This window comes from Oratosquilla oratoria, chromosome 4 (genome assembly GCF_046742065.1).
Source record: "Oratosquilla oratoria isolate Oo_2021 chromosome 4, ASM4674206v1, whole genome shotgun sequence".
Classification (NCBI taxonomy): Eukaryota; Metazoa; Arthropoda; class Malacostraca; order Stomatopoda; family Squillidae; genus Oratosquilla; species Oratosquilla oratoria.
Window position 1 is genome coordinate 24,465,233 of NC_134780.1, and position 16,319 is coordinate 24,481,551.

The following is a 16,319-nucleotide window of genomic DNA, read 5'->3' on the forward strand; positions in this document are numbered from 1 at the left end:
TTCACATGTGGTCGTGATGTGTGATAACGTCCATAGACACCCATGGACGGCGCACGACGAAACGTCGATACGTGTGAAACGAGCCTAAGTTGGGGCAGACTGGAGGTAGGTGCCAAGGGATTCGTGAAGTCATGGTCTGTATCCAGCCAACGGTGGGCAACAGGGAATGGATCCCCCATTCCCGTTTTCTTTCGACCCTCACCCTCCCCTTCATTGAATAATACTTCTCATTCCAGATCGCGACTCTTACGGTGGATTCTTAAAAAAGATCTTTTCCTTGGCAGGGAAATATTTATATAAGGAAAGATTTTTTTTAAATACCACCGTAATATTCTTACGATGCTATTCTTAAAAAAATGCTTTCCTTACATAAATATTTCCCTCCCAGGAATTCATTTATGTAAGATTTATATAAGTAAGGAATTTTTTAAGAATATCAACGTAAGATGAGGAGTTATAGTTTTTGTATCGACAGCTCTGGATTCCTCTTGATTTTCTTGATGTCTTACTATAGAATTCGTTTTCTTGTGTTTTCTCTTTTCACCCACTTTTTATAGAGTATTTCTTTATGTTCTATAAGTTGTTCTGTCTCCCCCCTATCCTCCGCGCTCGCCATATTTAGGCAGCCAGGGGTGGGGGTGGTGTCACTGTAGCAGTCCATGGCGTCAAAGCAATTCCGTACCGACAAGTGGTGACTGAGCCTCTTTCATCACTTCATTCCGCCTTCTGCATAGAAAGAGAGGACGTTGTAAAGATCCGCATTCCCTGAGTATCTGAGAGTTGTTTATTTTTACCAGATGATATTCAGGGTTCCGCTTTGCAGGGGTGGAGGGACGAGTACGAGTGTGGTGGTTTCAGGGGGATCAGCTTGTTGTGTGTAGTTGGGAAGGCTTATGGGAGGGTCTTGATTGGGAGGATTGGGGGAGGAACGGAGGGAGTGGTTGGTGAGGAACGGTGTGGTTTTGGGACGGGTGGGGATTGTGTGGATCAGATTTTTGTGGTAAGACAGATATGTGAGAAAGCTATAGGAAGGGGTGGGGATGTTTTTTGGGTTTTTGTGGATCTGGAAAAGGCTTACGACAGGGTAGACGGGAGGGCGCTGTGGGGGGATACTGCAGATGTTTGGGATGGGAGGAGGGCTGTTGAGAGCAGTCAAGATTTTTTGCGAGAGTGGTAGAGTTTGTGTTAGGATTAGAAATGGAGAGAGTGAATGGTTTGAGGTAAAGGTGGGACTTCGTCAGGGATGTGTTATGTCACCCTGGCTGTTCAATCTATACATACTCAAGGCCGCAAATTCAAAATTCTGTAAGCCTGTAGGCATTTTTGAGGAAAAGTCGGAATACAGCATTTTTTACAAGTTCAATATCTTCTTAATATGGATCCATCGTATGGCATTGAATCTAAGTGCCCAGATGTATGTAACTTTTACTTAAACAAGATGGCCGCAGTGCGGGTTTGCATGAATTGTGATTGACTGGGACAAGGTGGATTATCTTTTGTGCACTATAAAATTGCAGCTGTTGCCCGTATTCTTTTAATAAATGGATTTTCATATCATAAAACACAAGTAAGCCTATTTTCAATGTTATTAGTGGTCTATATGAACTGGATAATAAAAGGTCTTGTCAAACAGAAGTTTCATAATTACCAGTATCTATTCAACCATTCCATTATTTACAACCTCTTTTTATGTGATTCCTGTTCTATTCTGACTATGTAATTTAGCTGTTTTCTTCTTGCATTCATATTCTATGCGATCAACTTTTTCCTTTTGATGTCCATCAATAACTGTATTTGACTTTGTATTGTTCCCTGCAAAAATTCACTCGGTACTAATAAGTTTTATTGTTTGTGTGTTTCAGGTAGTTGAAACATGGAAGCTGTCTGTAGTCTGAAGAGGGCTCACCAGTGTGTGTGTGTGTGTGTGTGTGTGTGTGTGTGTGTGTGTGTGTGTGTCTGACAACCATAAGGAGAGTAGCTTTGAACGGAGGAGACACAAGGGTGATGGGTCTATGCCAGGAAGCGATGAGTAGCTGCGGCCGAAGCCGTCACCTTTCCCTGTGCGCTTTGGGGACTGTTGGGGCAGGTAACAGTCACTGCTGGGAATGGGAGAGGAGTGCGGAATTCGAACCCACAACTAATCGAATGCGAGACCAGCACGCTTCCGATTCAGAGGGGAGGAAACTATTCGAACTGTGAGTCTTGAAAATGAACGTTGAAACTCTGTTCACCCTAATAACTGAAAATAGAAGCATGGATCTTGTTCCGGTGGAAGTGAGGCCCGAAAATCATTCAGTAAATATCTGGAAAAAAAAGTGACAAACCGTCCACGAAGAAGAAACAAACTCAGATGTTGATGTCGATTGTCCTCGCTTCAAGTTCAGATCCAACGACAACCACACTTTTGTCCGAGGACTTCAAGATGTTCAAGACTGCCGCAAGGAAAATCCTCAGACTCGGAAGAATATGCCCATCAGGACAAGAACAACAGCGAGGAGAAGCTACAAGCGTCAAGGGACAGCCAAGGACGCAAAAGAGGAGCTATGAGCAAACTCCTGGTGCAGTTCTGCACCTTCGTCAGCAGTCTTCGCGGATGCTCCTCCCCGAGTTCGAGCCGCCAAGAAGAGGCTCCCGAGGGTCCCGTCGAGAGGATGCCGACGAAACGGATCCTGAAGACCAACCGGGAATAGGCCCGTGGCTTCGGCACCCCCGCCTAGTCCACCGTCAGAGTTCTGGGAGCGGACTCCTTCGGTAAGGTGATCCTGATCCGGAACAAGAAGAGGAAGAAGTCAGTCGCCAAGATAGGTGGTCGCCCTGAGAGCTCCCAAGGGCCCCTTCGTCGGCGAAAAAGTGCTAAACTTCCAGATCAGGGACCCCAACGTCATTAACCTGTTCTGCTGGGAACGGGCGGTGAACAGGAGCGAGTTACTCGTGGAGCAAAGGCTCCACCTATTTATGGAGTACTGTCCAGGAGGCGACGTGAAGACCACGATCAACAAGAACCTCAGGACAGAGGACGCCATAGGCTACTTCCACCAGCTGATGGTCGGCGTCGAGCACCTCCACGAAGGGGGCGTGGGTCGCAGGGACCCGAAACCCGCCAACCTTCTCTTGACGGAGGACCGGGTCATTAAGATCGCCGACTTCGGTTTGGCCGAGGTCTTCGTGGTCGGCGGCCAGGAGGTCCGACTCGAGGGTATCGTTGGCACTCCGGCCTATATGGCACCGGAGGTCATCAGGGCGCCGACCTACCTCGGGCCTCCCGTCGACCTGTGGTCCTGCGGAGTCATCTTCGTCAACCTGCTGACCTGCAGAATGCCCTGGAGCCGGGCGGTTGAGAAAGACGACGACCTCTTCAGGATGTGGGTCGAGAAGAACCCGAAGACGAAAGATCTGCCGCCTTGGAGAGACCTCGACGAGTCCTCTCGGGCTCTGGTGGACCTCCCTCTGGAGCCGGATGCCCTTCGGAGGCTCTCCGGCTGGAGGAAGTTTCGTGGTCAAGAAAGGAAGGAGGACTGAGGTCACCGACGCGTTAAGGGCCAGTAACAGGTCGATAAATAGCCCTCGCCGTAAGGAAAAAGAAAAGAGAAATGGAAAAAAAAATCCATATCAAGATTCTCTAAGTCTCACTCGTTCTAGAAAAAAAAAGAGAAAAAAGAAAACTTCTGTTCCACAATTAGTATCAGTGAAAAAGAAATCTCCCCAGCGCTCGCCCTAAGGAAAAAGAAAAGAGAAATAGAAAAAAAAAATCCATATAAAAATTCTCTAAGTCTCACTCGTTCTAGAAAAAAAAAAACATGAGAAAAAGAAGACTTCTGTTCCAGAATTAGGATCAGTGAAAAAAATCCCTTCTGTTGAATAAAATCACCTGATCACCTGGCGACAAAAATATAATAAAAATCACCTTTTAAGGATAATGGTGATGATAATTATATAATTTCATTAACCGGAAACCCGCAGCCCTATAGTGGCCGGCAACAATCCTTGGGTCTTCCCATCGATCTCCAGATTTTTTTTTTTCTTTAAATACCTGTATTGTGTTAGTGTGGGAGTGTTTATGTGTCTCTGCCTTCTAGGTAAAAGTGATCAGTCTCCGGTTATCAGTTCTCATGTGGAAAGAAAGAAAGAAAAAAAAAAGACGAATGAAAAAGGGCCTATCGGGGTCCGTCTCCATGGCTCTCTTCTCCCTTCCTCAGCAATGAAGGGAGTGTGTGTGGGGGGAGGGGGAGGTGCCCCATGCGGACAAACATGTAAGTGGCCTCATAGGATCAACTGTAGAATCTCCACCCTCGCGCACGTGCTGATCTGTGGAGATCCGGGGTGCTCCGCTGTCACTCAGGCACACACCGTCACTCAGGTCATGATAACGTTTTTTATTACCTAACCTAACCTAATCTAACTCTCTGGTCATGATGACGTTTTCTATTACCTAATTTAACCTAACCTAACCTAATCCAAACAAAGATTAACCTTTTGAGCGCCGTTAGGTTAGGTTAGGTTAGGCTAGGTAATAAAAAACGTTATCATGACCTGAGTGACGGTGTGTGCCTGAATGACAGCGGAGCACCCCGGATCCCCACAGATCAGCACGCGCGTGGGGGTGGAAATTCTACAGTTGATCCGCTTCATATTCTCCCCGTCCTATTGTTTAACTTTTCTTTGAAATGAGGTACACCTATTTCAATATCACTATCCTCTCTTACACTTGACTGCCCTCCCCCTTATCTTCTCTCGTCTCCTCCCAAATTAATTTTTCCCATTCACCTCCCAGTCGCTCCCCAGCAATTATCGCTCTTGTCTCTTGAACAACATACTAACTCCTTGCTTTACACCAGTGGTCCCTTATCTGTTTGTAAGCTGCGGGTCTCTTCCCCAGTAAATACAATGGCTGGTGTCAGAGAACAAAAAATATATAAATACAAAACAAATAACACAAGGAAAAACAATATGATAGTATATTGAATAATAAAAGTAGATATAATAGAATAATGAATAATGATAATAAATATAGAATATGAAATCGATATAAGAATTAGAAAGATATGAAATTCTCTGCTAAACCCTCGCGGGGCGCCATGATGAATTCTGAAGGGGGCCATTGCACTCGCGAGCAACAGTTTGGAGACTTACACCATTTTTACACCATTCTTACACCGCCTTACATAATTCCCTTCTCAGTCTACATCGTCTTTTCTTCACACATCCCGTGAGCTGCACACATTACTATTTAGTCAAGCTTCAAGCTCCTCCTCCTCCTCCTCCTGTTGCAGGGTAGCTCCATCAAGAAGACCTATTCATAATGTCCTCCGCACTCCACGTCCTATTCACATTCATCATGACATCTCTGTCACTCAGTCCACTTTATGAACAACACGCATTCCTCAAGAAATCCATCTTCACTGACTTTGCTCTATTCCACCGTCATTTGTTTTTTCCTCCGGCGTTTTCCATTCTCCCAAGCCTACAGTCGCCCGTTCTCTACTTATTTCTGCTTCACCTGACATTTATCGGCGTTCACTGTCCCCCATCTCGATTATCTTTCAAAATGGTTGTGTGCGTGGTTGCACTGCATCTGTGATATCCTTGTGAGAGTTCTTATCAATGCTATACGCTGCTGCTGCTGCTGCTGCCCTCTCCGTCCTGTACCCCCTTACCCTGCAGAGAGGAGGAAGAAGAGTACTCGGTCCACAGTCTCCGTGTTGAGGTGCCACGCTTGCCAGCGCGTCGCAGCTCCTACCCCCGCATGCCCAAACCATCGCGCAGGATCAGAAAAATCACCCAAATCCACGTCCCTGGCAAGCCAACAGACTCCCTCAGCATCCCAGAAGCCACTGTACAAGAAACTGAGGCATCATGGCATCCACGGGATCAAGGTAAGACAGCAAATGAGATGATATTACTGAGAAAGATATGCGGCCTAAGAAACTGCAAGCCACGGTAAAATTCCAGAATCACGCAAACACGGATATTCAACATGAAACTTATGTTGTCTAATAGCTCCCAACCTAATATAACCTAGCTTAACTTAACCTAACGTCACCATTATATAGACCAAATATTTATCTTAGAAAATGCAAAAGAGAAAGAAGTCAAAAATGTGTTTGCGTGATACTGGTATAGAACCGTTAATTCTTTTACAACATGATGATGCCTTGTGGTTTCTCTTTCTTGTGCAGTATGATGTCTCTCCATGACCAGCCCAGCTGCTCTAGCTACGATGCCATCCTCGATGTCGTTGGCCTCGGCAGGTGGCAAGCGAAGTACATCGTGAGCCTGATCATCGGTGAGTGCCAAGTTTCTCGGTGTCCAAGATGCTCCGGAGTCAAAAACGCGGTTACATTCCAGTTTCACGGAAGTATATTTTTCGCTTCTTCTTTCAATTGACTGATCAGTTTTTTTTTACGTGTAATGATTACGTTAGGTTAAGTAAAGTTTGGCTAAGTTAGGATAGGTTAATTTCGGTTAGATTTGGTTAATTTAGGTTATATAGTAATGATAATGCAAGTTTCATGTTAAATATCCGTGCTTGCGTAATTCTGGAATTTTATCGAAGACGCACCTTTGATATGTGTTTTCCCTCGGTCGAATAAAATCACCTGACGGCAACCAGAACTCGTGATGAAGATGTGAACATCAGTGAAAGGGTTTAAGGATGTTCTTTCTTGCCAATGAAAGGATCACCGGTCAGCGTAGATGAAATTATCCCCGTGGTGTCGACAAGAAGTTTCTCCACGTTATATGTAATTAGCAGTTGCCTACAAATCTATCCAAGGAAACATCATGTGAGGACGAAGCTTTATCGCTTGTTACAACATTATCAAGGTTACTTTGATAAACCTGCAATAAGCGAAACGTTGTACTAATAAGCGCTCAGTGATCACAGGATGTTTCTTTGGATGGGACCTCCAGTCTTGCTGGCGCAACACATTCTCACACAGGACGTCTTAACTCAGATCGTAGTTCTTGTTGTCAACACACGCGTGGTTCAAACTGGCCTATCTTGACCAAACTCTCGCCACGAGATTTTGCCCCAACCTTCCTCCTTTACCCCCGAAAGCAGAGTTGAGACAAAGGAAGACTACAGGTCTTGAAACGGGTGTCAAACAGGGATTTGATATTTTTATATATTTGATCGACAAATCATCATTCGAACATGTGTGGATATGCTGACTCGAGAGTTCTTCAAGTGATCCTCAAGAAAGACAATAGCAGAGTTGCTTTCCTCCTTGAATTTTTCACATCATCAGAAACGGTGATGGGCGTGGTAGACACCAGTACAAGTACGGTGATACATTCTATGCACACACTGTGATAAATGGGCATATGCACAGTCGCTAAGCATTAATGCCTATGGGCTATCACTTGAACATTCTTCCTTGATATTTAGGTTTAAGAAGGAAATAGACAAGAATTGGTTTACAGCAGAGTGGCTTACGAATGGAGTAGACTTAGTAAATATGTAATGCGCGCTGAAACTATCGGTTGTTTATGGATAGGGATGACAAGTGTTATGGGACATGGATCTGCCTAGTGCTGGCCTTATAATCTCTTCCAGTTTCCTCCGTTCTTATGTTCTTATTTCTGTGCCCCCATATTCCCAAGTCCAATGAGGGTCTCGATGTCATCTATTCTTCTCTTTCTTGCAGTCATTTTCTACTTGGCACCCGCCCTCATCGGATCGACCTTCCAGAACGCCCCTGTCCAATACCGGTGCCTTGCCAGCTCCTACGACACTAACGACCATCTCTTCTTTCTCAAGGACAGGTGAGAGAGAGAGAGAGGTTTATGGATGATTGCAAAGAGACAGGTAGATCAACAGCCTTTTTATTTTCACTATTAATTACTGTTTTCTTATAAACTTTCCCAGTTGAGGCAGATCATTAATAGCTCACATGTTGTACCTAACATGCAAATATTACTTCTTCATATCTATGGCTTGTGTAACTTTCGATGTACTCAAGTATTATGTAACTTTTACATTAAAGTTGCCTTTGAAGGTCAGGCGCCCATGCGCCAACAGGTCATACCGACACTATTTGCTACATCCACACATACACACACGAGCAAATTCTCCTGACTCGCCTCTCGTTTCCGGCCCTACCTACAACAGTTCCTTGTACATGGAGCAGTTCAACAGCAGCGCCTTCAACAACGCCTGCTTTATGTCCACCGACCTGTTCCCGGACGAGCTGAATGACACGTCCAGGTACGCGGGAAGGAACAAGCGACAATTGATCCCGCAGGACGGGAAGAACCACGCGGAAAAGAGAGAGAGCTTATCTCATTCGCGGTCCCGCCGGTTCGCGGCCCAGGAGACCTCACAGGAGAGGAAGGACGTCGAAGTCTCCGAAGGCGTCCCCTGCGTGGCCTGGGAGTACGACAACTCCACCTTCACGTCCACTTTCACCACAGAGGCAAGTTACATGTTACTGACTCTGTAGTACCTTTTCATGAACCTCTTCTGTCGAACTTGAAGTAATGAGCACAGACGTGAGAGTGCATTTAGACACATTCGGGTAATATCTCATGTTTTGAACCTACATTAAAAAAACAAGCCCTGTAGTGAAAACACATCCATTTTCGTGCTTGTCCACATGCACTCTACTCTGTATACGTTTATATATGCATGATCACGCAAGCACGTATACACACAAGGGTCGACGGTACAATCGTATTGCTCTCGACAGCTAATATGCCAGACGGCATATTAACTCTGGTGGGCAAGGAGCTGTGTGTGTAGCATTACCTATTGCTCGGGGCGTATATGAACTCTCATACGGAAGAGTAATAGCTGTCGATTGCAAGCCCAACACGTGATCCAAGACCGTGGTGAATTATACACACACACACACACATATATATATATATATATGCAGAAAGATCACTAAAAACAACACGTGATCCACAAATTTTGTTGGTAACCACTAAGGAAATCGGAAGAAAACAGTAATTCCCAAGCGCTTTCGTGTAATTCACATCTTCAGGGGAATACAGAAAAAGTTGTGTTATAAAGAGGTTTAAAAGTAACAAGATTATACACTAGGAAAGGAACAGAAATAGTATGAGATGTCACAAGATTAAACACTAGGAAAGGAACTGGCATAGTACAAGATGACACGAAATATTACACTAGGAAAGGAACTGGTAAAGCACAAAAAGTCACATATGAAAATAAGAATAAGTCTTGGTACACAAAGTCATCAACGAAAAAGAAATCTAGAGAACAGTACAATTCACCAAATTAATTTTGGTCACATACAACCTGATTACAAATCTTGTTAATGATGAATTTATCTAATTTATAAATGCCATTACTGATATTAAGAGTTGAACCTTCAGAATTTTTATAATACTACTTTCTATTATGTTTCTATTGACAAATGAATTACAAGAAATAATAATGGAAGCATTAGTCCAATTAATACAATGATTGAGGTCTTTCATGTGAACAAATAGATCATTAGATTCTTGTGCTGTTTTAACACTATATTTATGTTGTTTAATTCTAGTTGATAGTTCTTTGCCTGTTTGTCCAATGTAATACTTTTCACAATCTTTGCAAGGGATTTTGTATATGCAGCCATCAGAATCAGCGGGAGAATTCTTAATTATTAATTTCTTAAAAGTACAAGTGTTATTAAACGCTACTTTCCTAGTGTAATATTTCGTGTCATCTTGTACTATGCCAGTTCCTTTCCTAGTGTTTAATCTTGTGACATCTCATACTATGTCTGTTCCTTTCCTAGTGTATAATCTTGTTACTTTTAAACCTCTTTGTAACAACTTTTTCTGTATTCCCCTGAAGATGTGAATTACACGAAAGCGCTTGGGAATTACTGTTTTCTTCCGATTTCCTTAGTGGTTACCAGCAATATATATATATATATATATATATATATATATATATATATATATGTATGTATGTATACATGAGTGGTAGGGTGGTGAGTTTAAACGCCAAGAATCCGTTGAAGTTTTATTTCTGACGTTTCGTCCAACTAGGACTTCTTCAGAGTGTACACAAATAGAACAATGACAACTTATATACCCGCACAGCTCACCCCGTTCCCCCTCGGTCAATGTTGCTGCCATCTCTCTTTCGTCTTGCCTCATGGATGATTAGTCCGCTTGCTATCCTCGCCAGCTTGACGAAACCGTCCCGATGGTTGCTGCATGGGAGTGAGGTAATGTATGCTGCCTCACTCCCATGCAGCAACCATCGGGACGGTTTCGTCAAGCTGGCGAGGATAGCAAGCGGACTAATCATCCATGAGGCAAGACGAAAGAGAGATGGCAGCAACATTGACCGAGGGGGAACGGGGTGAGCTGTGCGGGTATATAAGTTGTCATTGTTCTATTTGTGTACACTCTGAAGAAGTCCTAGTTGGACGAAACGTCAGAAATAAAACTTCAACGGATTCTTGGCGTTTAAACTCACCACCCTACCACTCATTCTGTCTTCACACCTCAACAGATATAGATATGCATATAGATATATATATATATATATATATATATATATATATATAATGTGTGTGTGTGTGTATGTATGTATGTATACAGACATACACGCAAACACACACACACACACACACACACACACACACACACACACACACACACACACACACACACACACACACACACACACACACACACACACAGATACACACACTCACACACACGCTTTGTATGAGACGTCGAGTCCACATGGGCAGACATGAATACAGATGCATGTCCAGAGTGTAGCGTAGTTGATTCTGACCTCAATTTCCTTCTCTCCTCCATGGCAGTTCGACCTCGTCTGCGACCGTGCACACCTCCGCCCGCTGTACCAGATGGTATTCTCCGTTGGCTACGCCATCGGAGACCTTCTGGGAGGAGTTCTGACCGACAGGTGAGGAACAACAATTCTACGGGCGGCGCGCGCCCATTTTTGTCTTTTCTTTTTTTCTTATTTTATTATTATTTTTTTTTTGTGACGGTGCCCGCGGTATGTCACTCTTGCAGACACGATACCTGGAGGAACCTGAGATGAGTAGCGGTTGACGGCCATTACTCAAGCCTCGTTTACACGGGACAAGTTGGAAGGCAAGTCAAGTGTGCAAGTTACTTGAACTGGAGAGGAAAGCGATCAAGTACATGTTCACACAGGCCAAGTCAGAGACAAGTGACCTGTGTGAACGTGTACTCCCTCGCTTTCCTCTCTAGTTCATGTAACTTGCACACTTGACTTGCCTCTCAACTTGCCCTGTGGCGCCATCAGAACCCGCGAGGGTTCAACAGAGATATTTTTATTAATTTATTAATTTATACTACGACTGTCCCTCCGTTATGCTGTCCCCCAACCCCTTGTTGCTGTCCTGTACCATTTCTCTGAGTATTCTCTTTCTGTGATGGGGGAATTCCCTGTGGTGGGGGAAAAGAATACTGCCACCAAGTATTCCCACTTGGATCGTAAGAGGCGAGAAGAAAGTGACGGGGATTGGGACTAGGCATCCTTCTCCCTGTAGCCCCACGGGGCATATCTCCTAAAAATAAAAGTGAAGGCATAAGGGGTGCTGGAGGGCCTCGGACCAGCACCCTAAGGTTTGGGTCTTTTAATGTGCGTGGATGTGGTACAGATGAGAGTAAAAGGGAAGAGATAGGTAGTATGTTTGTGAGAAGAAAGATGGATGTGTTGGCTTTGAGTGAAACTAAGTTGAAAGGGAAGGGTGAGTGTAAGTTTGGGAGTGTAAGTGGGAGGTTATCAGGAGTGAAGAGAGGGCGAGGGAGGGAAGGGGTGGCTATTCTAGTAAGTGAGGAGATAGGTAAACAGGTAGTGGAGTGGAAGGAGGTTTCCTCAAGGATAATGTGGATAAAGGTAAAACTGGGAAAGGGTCTTTGTAAGTGCATATGGGCCTGGCAGTGAGAAGAGCGTGGAAGAAAGGGAGGCCTTTTGGATGGATTTAAATGAGTGCATAGAAGATTTAGGAAGAAATGTCAATGTAATAGTACTGGGAGACCTTAATGCTAGGGTGGGAAATGGTCCAATCGATGGAGTGGTTGGGAAGTGTGGAGTTCCAGGAAAGAATCGTAGTGGAGAGTTGATGGTGGAAATGTGTCTAGAGAGTTGATGATAGCAAATACAGTGTTTCGGAAGAAAGTCAAGCATAAGTACACATGGGAGAGGGTGGTGGAGGGAAGGGTGATAGATAGAGCGCTAATGGATTATGTAGTGGTAAATAGGATTATGATAGGAAGAGTTAAGGATGTACATGTGCTAAGGGGAGAGGGTGGGGGAATATCAGATCATTTTTTGGTGGAAGGTAAGTTGAGAGTGGATGATAGATGGAGAAAGAGGAAAGGGACAAAAGGTAGGGAGGTTCTTAGAGTGAACTCCTTGAATGAAAAGGAAAAGGAGAAGGAGTACGGAAAGAAGCTGAAGGAGGCGTGGGAGGGAGTAAAGGATGGAGTAGAGATGGGTGTGGAGGAGGAATGGGGATGGTTCAAGGAGGGAGTCATAAAGTGTGCAAGGATGGTGTGTGGAACAAGAAGGTCAGGAGGAAATAGAAGGAAGGGTAGTGAATGGTGGGATGAGGAAATGGAGAAGGTTGTAGAAGAGAAGAAGCGAGCTTTCACAGATTGGTTACAAAGTAGGACGAGGGAGTCATATGAGACTTACAGGGAAAAGAAAAGAGAAGTAAAGAAAAAGGTAAAGGTTGCAAAGAGGAGAGCAGATGTGAAATGGGGTAAGAGTATGACAGATAATTTTGAAAGTAATAAAAATATGTTTTGGAAAGAAATTAAGAGAGGAAGAGGAGGCGAATCAAATAGGAAAGAAAAGGTAAAAGGTGCAGATGGAGAGATTATAATGGAAGAGAAGGCAGCAAGGGGAAGATGGGCAGAATATTTTAGGGAGTTGCTAAATGTGAAGGAGGATAGGGAAGGAAAGATAGCTGCAGTGGGAAATGCGAAGAAAATGAGAGTGATGAGTGAGGAGAATGGAGGAGAAATAAGGAAGGATGAGGTGAAGGCAGTTGTTAAGATGATGAAAGCAGGTAAGGCACCTGGTCTGGATGGATGCCATGCAGAATGTCTGAAAAAGGGAGGTCAAGTGATGGTGGACTGGTTGGTGAGGTTATTTAATGTTTGCTGGAGAGAGGGTAGAGTACCGGAGGACTGGAGGACTGCCTGTATAGTTCCTCTTTACAAGGGAAAAGGGGACAAGTGTGAATGTAGTAGTTTCAGAGGGATTAGCTTGTTAAGTGTAGTTGGGAAGGCTTATGGGAGGATCTTGATTGAGAGGATTAGGAGAGGAACAGAAGGAGTAAATGGTGAGGAACAGTGTGGATTTAGGACAGGTAGAGGTTGTGTAGATCAGATCTTTGTGGTAAGACAGATATGTGAGAAAGCTATAGGAAAGGGGAAGGATGTTTTTTGGGCATTTATGGATTTGGAAAAGGCTTATGATAGGGTAGACAGAAAGGCACTGTGGGAGGTTATGCAGATTTATGGGATAGGAGGAAAGCTTTTGGGAGCTGTCAAGAGTTTTTATGAGAGTAGTAGAGCTTGTGTCAGGATTGGAAATGGAGAGAGTGAGTGGTTTGAGGTAAAGGTGGGACTTCGTCAAGGATGCGTTATGTCGCCCTGGCTGTTCAACTTATACATGGATGGTGTGGTGCGAGAGGTGAATGCAAGGGTAGTGGGTCAGGGATTGGAGATGGTTAAAGAAAATGGAGAAAAGTGGGAGGTGAGCCAGCTGTTGTTTGCGGACGACACTGCGCTTGTGGCAGGATCGGAGGAGGGATTGAGGAAGCTGGTGGCAGAGTTTGGGAGAGTATGTGATAGAAGAAAGCTAAAGATAAATGTGGGTAAAAGTAAGGTGATGAGATGTACAAGGGGTGAAAGTGGCAGTAGACTGGAAGTGAACATTAAGGGAGAGCGACTGGAGGAAGTGGATAGTTTTAGATACTTGGGTGCAAGTGTAGCAGGAAAAGGTGGAGTGAAGGTGGAGGTAGAATGTAGATTGAGAGAAGCGAGTAAATGCCTTGGTGGATTAAAGAGTGTAATGAGGAATAGACATTTAGGAATGGATGCGAAGAGGAGACTGTATGAAGGAGTGATTGTGCCAACAGCACTGTATGGGGCAGAAACGTGGAACATAAGAGAAGAAGAGAGAAGGAGTTTGAATGTGTTTGAGATGAGGTGTCTGAGAAGTATGGTGGGGGTTACTAGGCTGGATAGAGTGAGAAATGAGGAGGTGAGGAGGAGAACAGGGGTGAAAAAGGAGCTGGGATATAGGGTTGATGAAAGAATATTAGGATGGTTTGGACACATGGAAAGAATGAGTGAAGAAAGACTAGTAAAAGAGGTATGGAAGGCAGATGTTGAGGGAGTGAACATGAGGGGACGTCCTAGGATGAGGTGGATGGATGGTGTGAAGGGGGCTTTGGGGAAGAGGGGAATGTCTGTTGAGGAAGGAAGGAAGAGGACGGAAGACAGAGGTGAGTGGAGAGTGGTTGTATATGGATGATGTTGTGATTGCATGAGGAGGAATGGGCAGGGGGGTGGGGGGTGAGGTAGTATGTGTGAGCAAATTTTGACGCAGCCCGAAGGGATTTCTCCCCGTCCTCTCCTTATATGCAAGGGGGGACGGAGAGGGGGGGTCGCCGATTAAATGAAGCGGCCTTGCTGTGGATGTGCTGTGTCTTGCGACACTGCTTCTGACCCAGGGCGGTGGGCAAGGTGCAGGGATGACCCGTCATCCAGGAGGTGCTCAGATGAGAGGGAGGGTGGGAGGGGTGTGGAGTGTATTTAGGGATGAAATGGGTGGGAGTGTTTTTATGCCTTCCCCTTTTTGGCTACCTCCCTTGAAAGGGGGAAAAAGCCTTGGTATATGTATGTATGTATGTATCTTTTATACTTTTATATATTTTTTATATTCCATTTGTTTTATATATCTTTTATTACCATTATTTCCTCATGTTTATAGACGATATAAACATTGATAACTCAGATTATACAGATAACCTAAGGATTGTTTACCTTTACAACCTATTATTATTTTTTTCTTGTGGCGGCTGATCTTAACAAACTTAACCTAACTAAACATAACATAACCTTAGTTAAATGATCGTCACTGTTGGGGCGATTCATATTTACAGGCTCATTTCTGGGATTGCTACTCTTTTCCAGCTAATATACGGGGTAGTTGATATCTACTTGGGTGCTCTGGGGTTGCTGATTTTTAGAACGTCCATATCTATTATTATAATTATTTATCATATATATATATATATATATATATATATATATATATATATATATATATATATATATATATATATATATATATATATATACACTCGTATATATAAGGTAACCACCATGAAGAGGAACAACCGGAGTGAGCGCTTTCGTTTATTACATCTACACTGAGTATGTATCAAACGAAAGTCTGTCTCTTCACAGTGTTTACCTTGCATTTCTAGCACACACATTTCCAGTGTTTTATTGCATATATATAAGGTAACTGTGAAGAAAAACAAACGGAGCGAGCGTCTTCGTGAATTACATTCATGGAGGAATTTATTTCTGCACTGGATGTAATGCACGAACATGTGCCTGCTCGCTTTCCTCTTTAGTTCAAGTAACTTGCGCACTTGACTTGCCTCTCAACTTGCCCCGTGTAACCAAGGCATAACGATAAAGGTGTCGTTCTCACGTGGACGCCGAGTGTCCTCCGACAGTTTGCTTGGCAGTTTTTCAACAACGTTTAGAGTGTCTGGGTAGTATCAAATGGCACCGACCGAGATGCTCGTCACTTTAAAGTTTAACGTTACATTTTTTTATGATTGAGTACTAATTGAAGATCCCGTATCATCACTGCGTATCATTTGGCTAAAAGAAGTCGGTCAGTTATAAATTCATTCGTAAATAGAACACACAAATAAACGACCAACAAAGAACACAATTTATTATTTGATTTTTAATGTGAGGGATGCATCTGTTTCTCCTCCGTCAATTAGTCGATGAGTGGCGTAACTTTCCTCACAGCACACTGGAAATATCATGCCCAAGGCGCTAACAAATGAAAATCGTACATAACCCCGAAAGTCCTCGCGTACCACTAGTGAGGGGTTCGCACAGTAGTCAGTAGACCCAGTTGTCAGACTTTCTTTTTTCAATGTTAGACATGGTATCATTTAAACGAAAAAGACTGCTGCAATTTGAAGAACTTTAGGTTAAGTTAGTATATTTTATGAAGTATATTTTATATATCTTATTCAGTATATTTTATGAAGTATATTTATATGAAATATATTTTATAATTCAAA

At 43.7% G+C, this 16,319-nt stretch overlaps 2 protein-coding genes across 3 annotated transcripts in view; both read left to right on the top strand.

The window, feature by feature from the left end:
* Window positions 1-2,955: 2,955 nt before the first annotated feature.
* On the top strand, window positions 2,956-3,519 carry LOC143024434 (serine/threonine-protein kinase Chk1-like). Its single transcript, XM_076183236.1, has one exon. It carries the CDS (start codon window positions 2,956-2,958, stop codon window positions 3,517-3,519), a length of 564 nt encoding a protein of 187 aa, XP_076039351.1.
* Window positions 3,520-5,660: 2,141 nt separating this feature from the next.
* Window positions 5,661-16,319, top strand: part of LOC143024678 (organic cation transporter protein-like) — a 30,743-nt gene continuing 20,084 nt past the window's right edge. Inside the window, exons 1-5 of one of the 2 annotated variants that reach the window (XM_076183671.1) lie at window positions 5,661-5,873; window positions 6,177-6,283; window positions 7,647-7,764; window positions 8,111-8,414; window positions 10,794-10,897. In XM_076183671.1, coding sequence (XP_076039786.1) covers window positions 5,854-5,873; window positions 6,177-6,283; window positions 7,647-7,764; window positions 8,111-8,414; window positions 10,794-10,897 — 653 coding nt within the window. In that variant the 5' untranslated portion in view covers window positions 5,661-5,853. Of the gene's footprint in view, window positions 5,874-6,176; window positions 6,284-7,646; window positions 7,808-8,110; window positions 8,415-10,793; window positions 10,898-16,319 lie in introns of those variants that run through there. The other variant, XM_076183672.1, reaches the window with a different exon arrangement.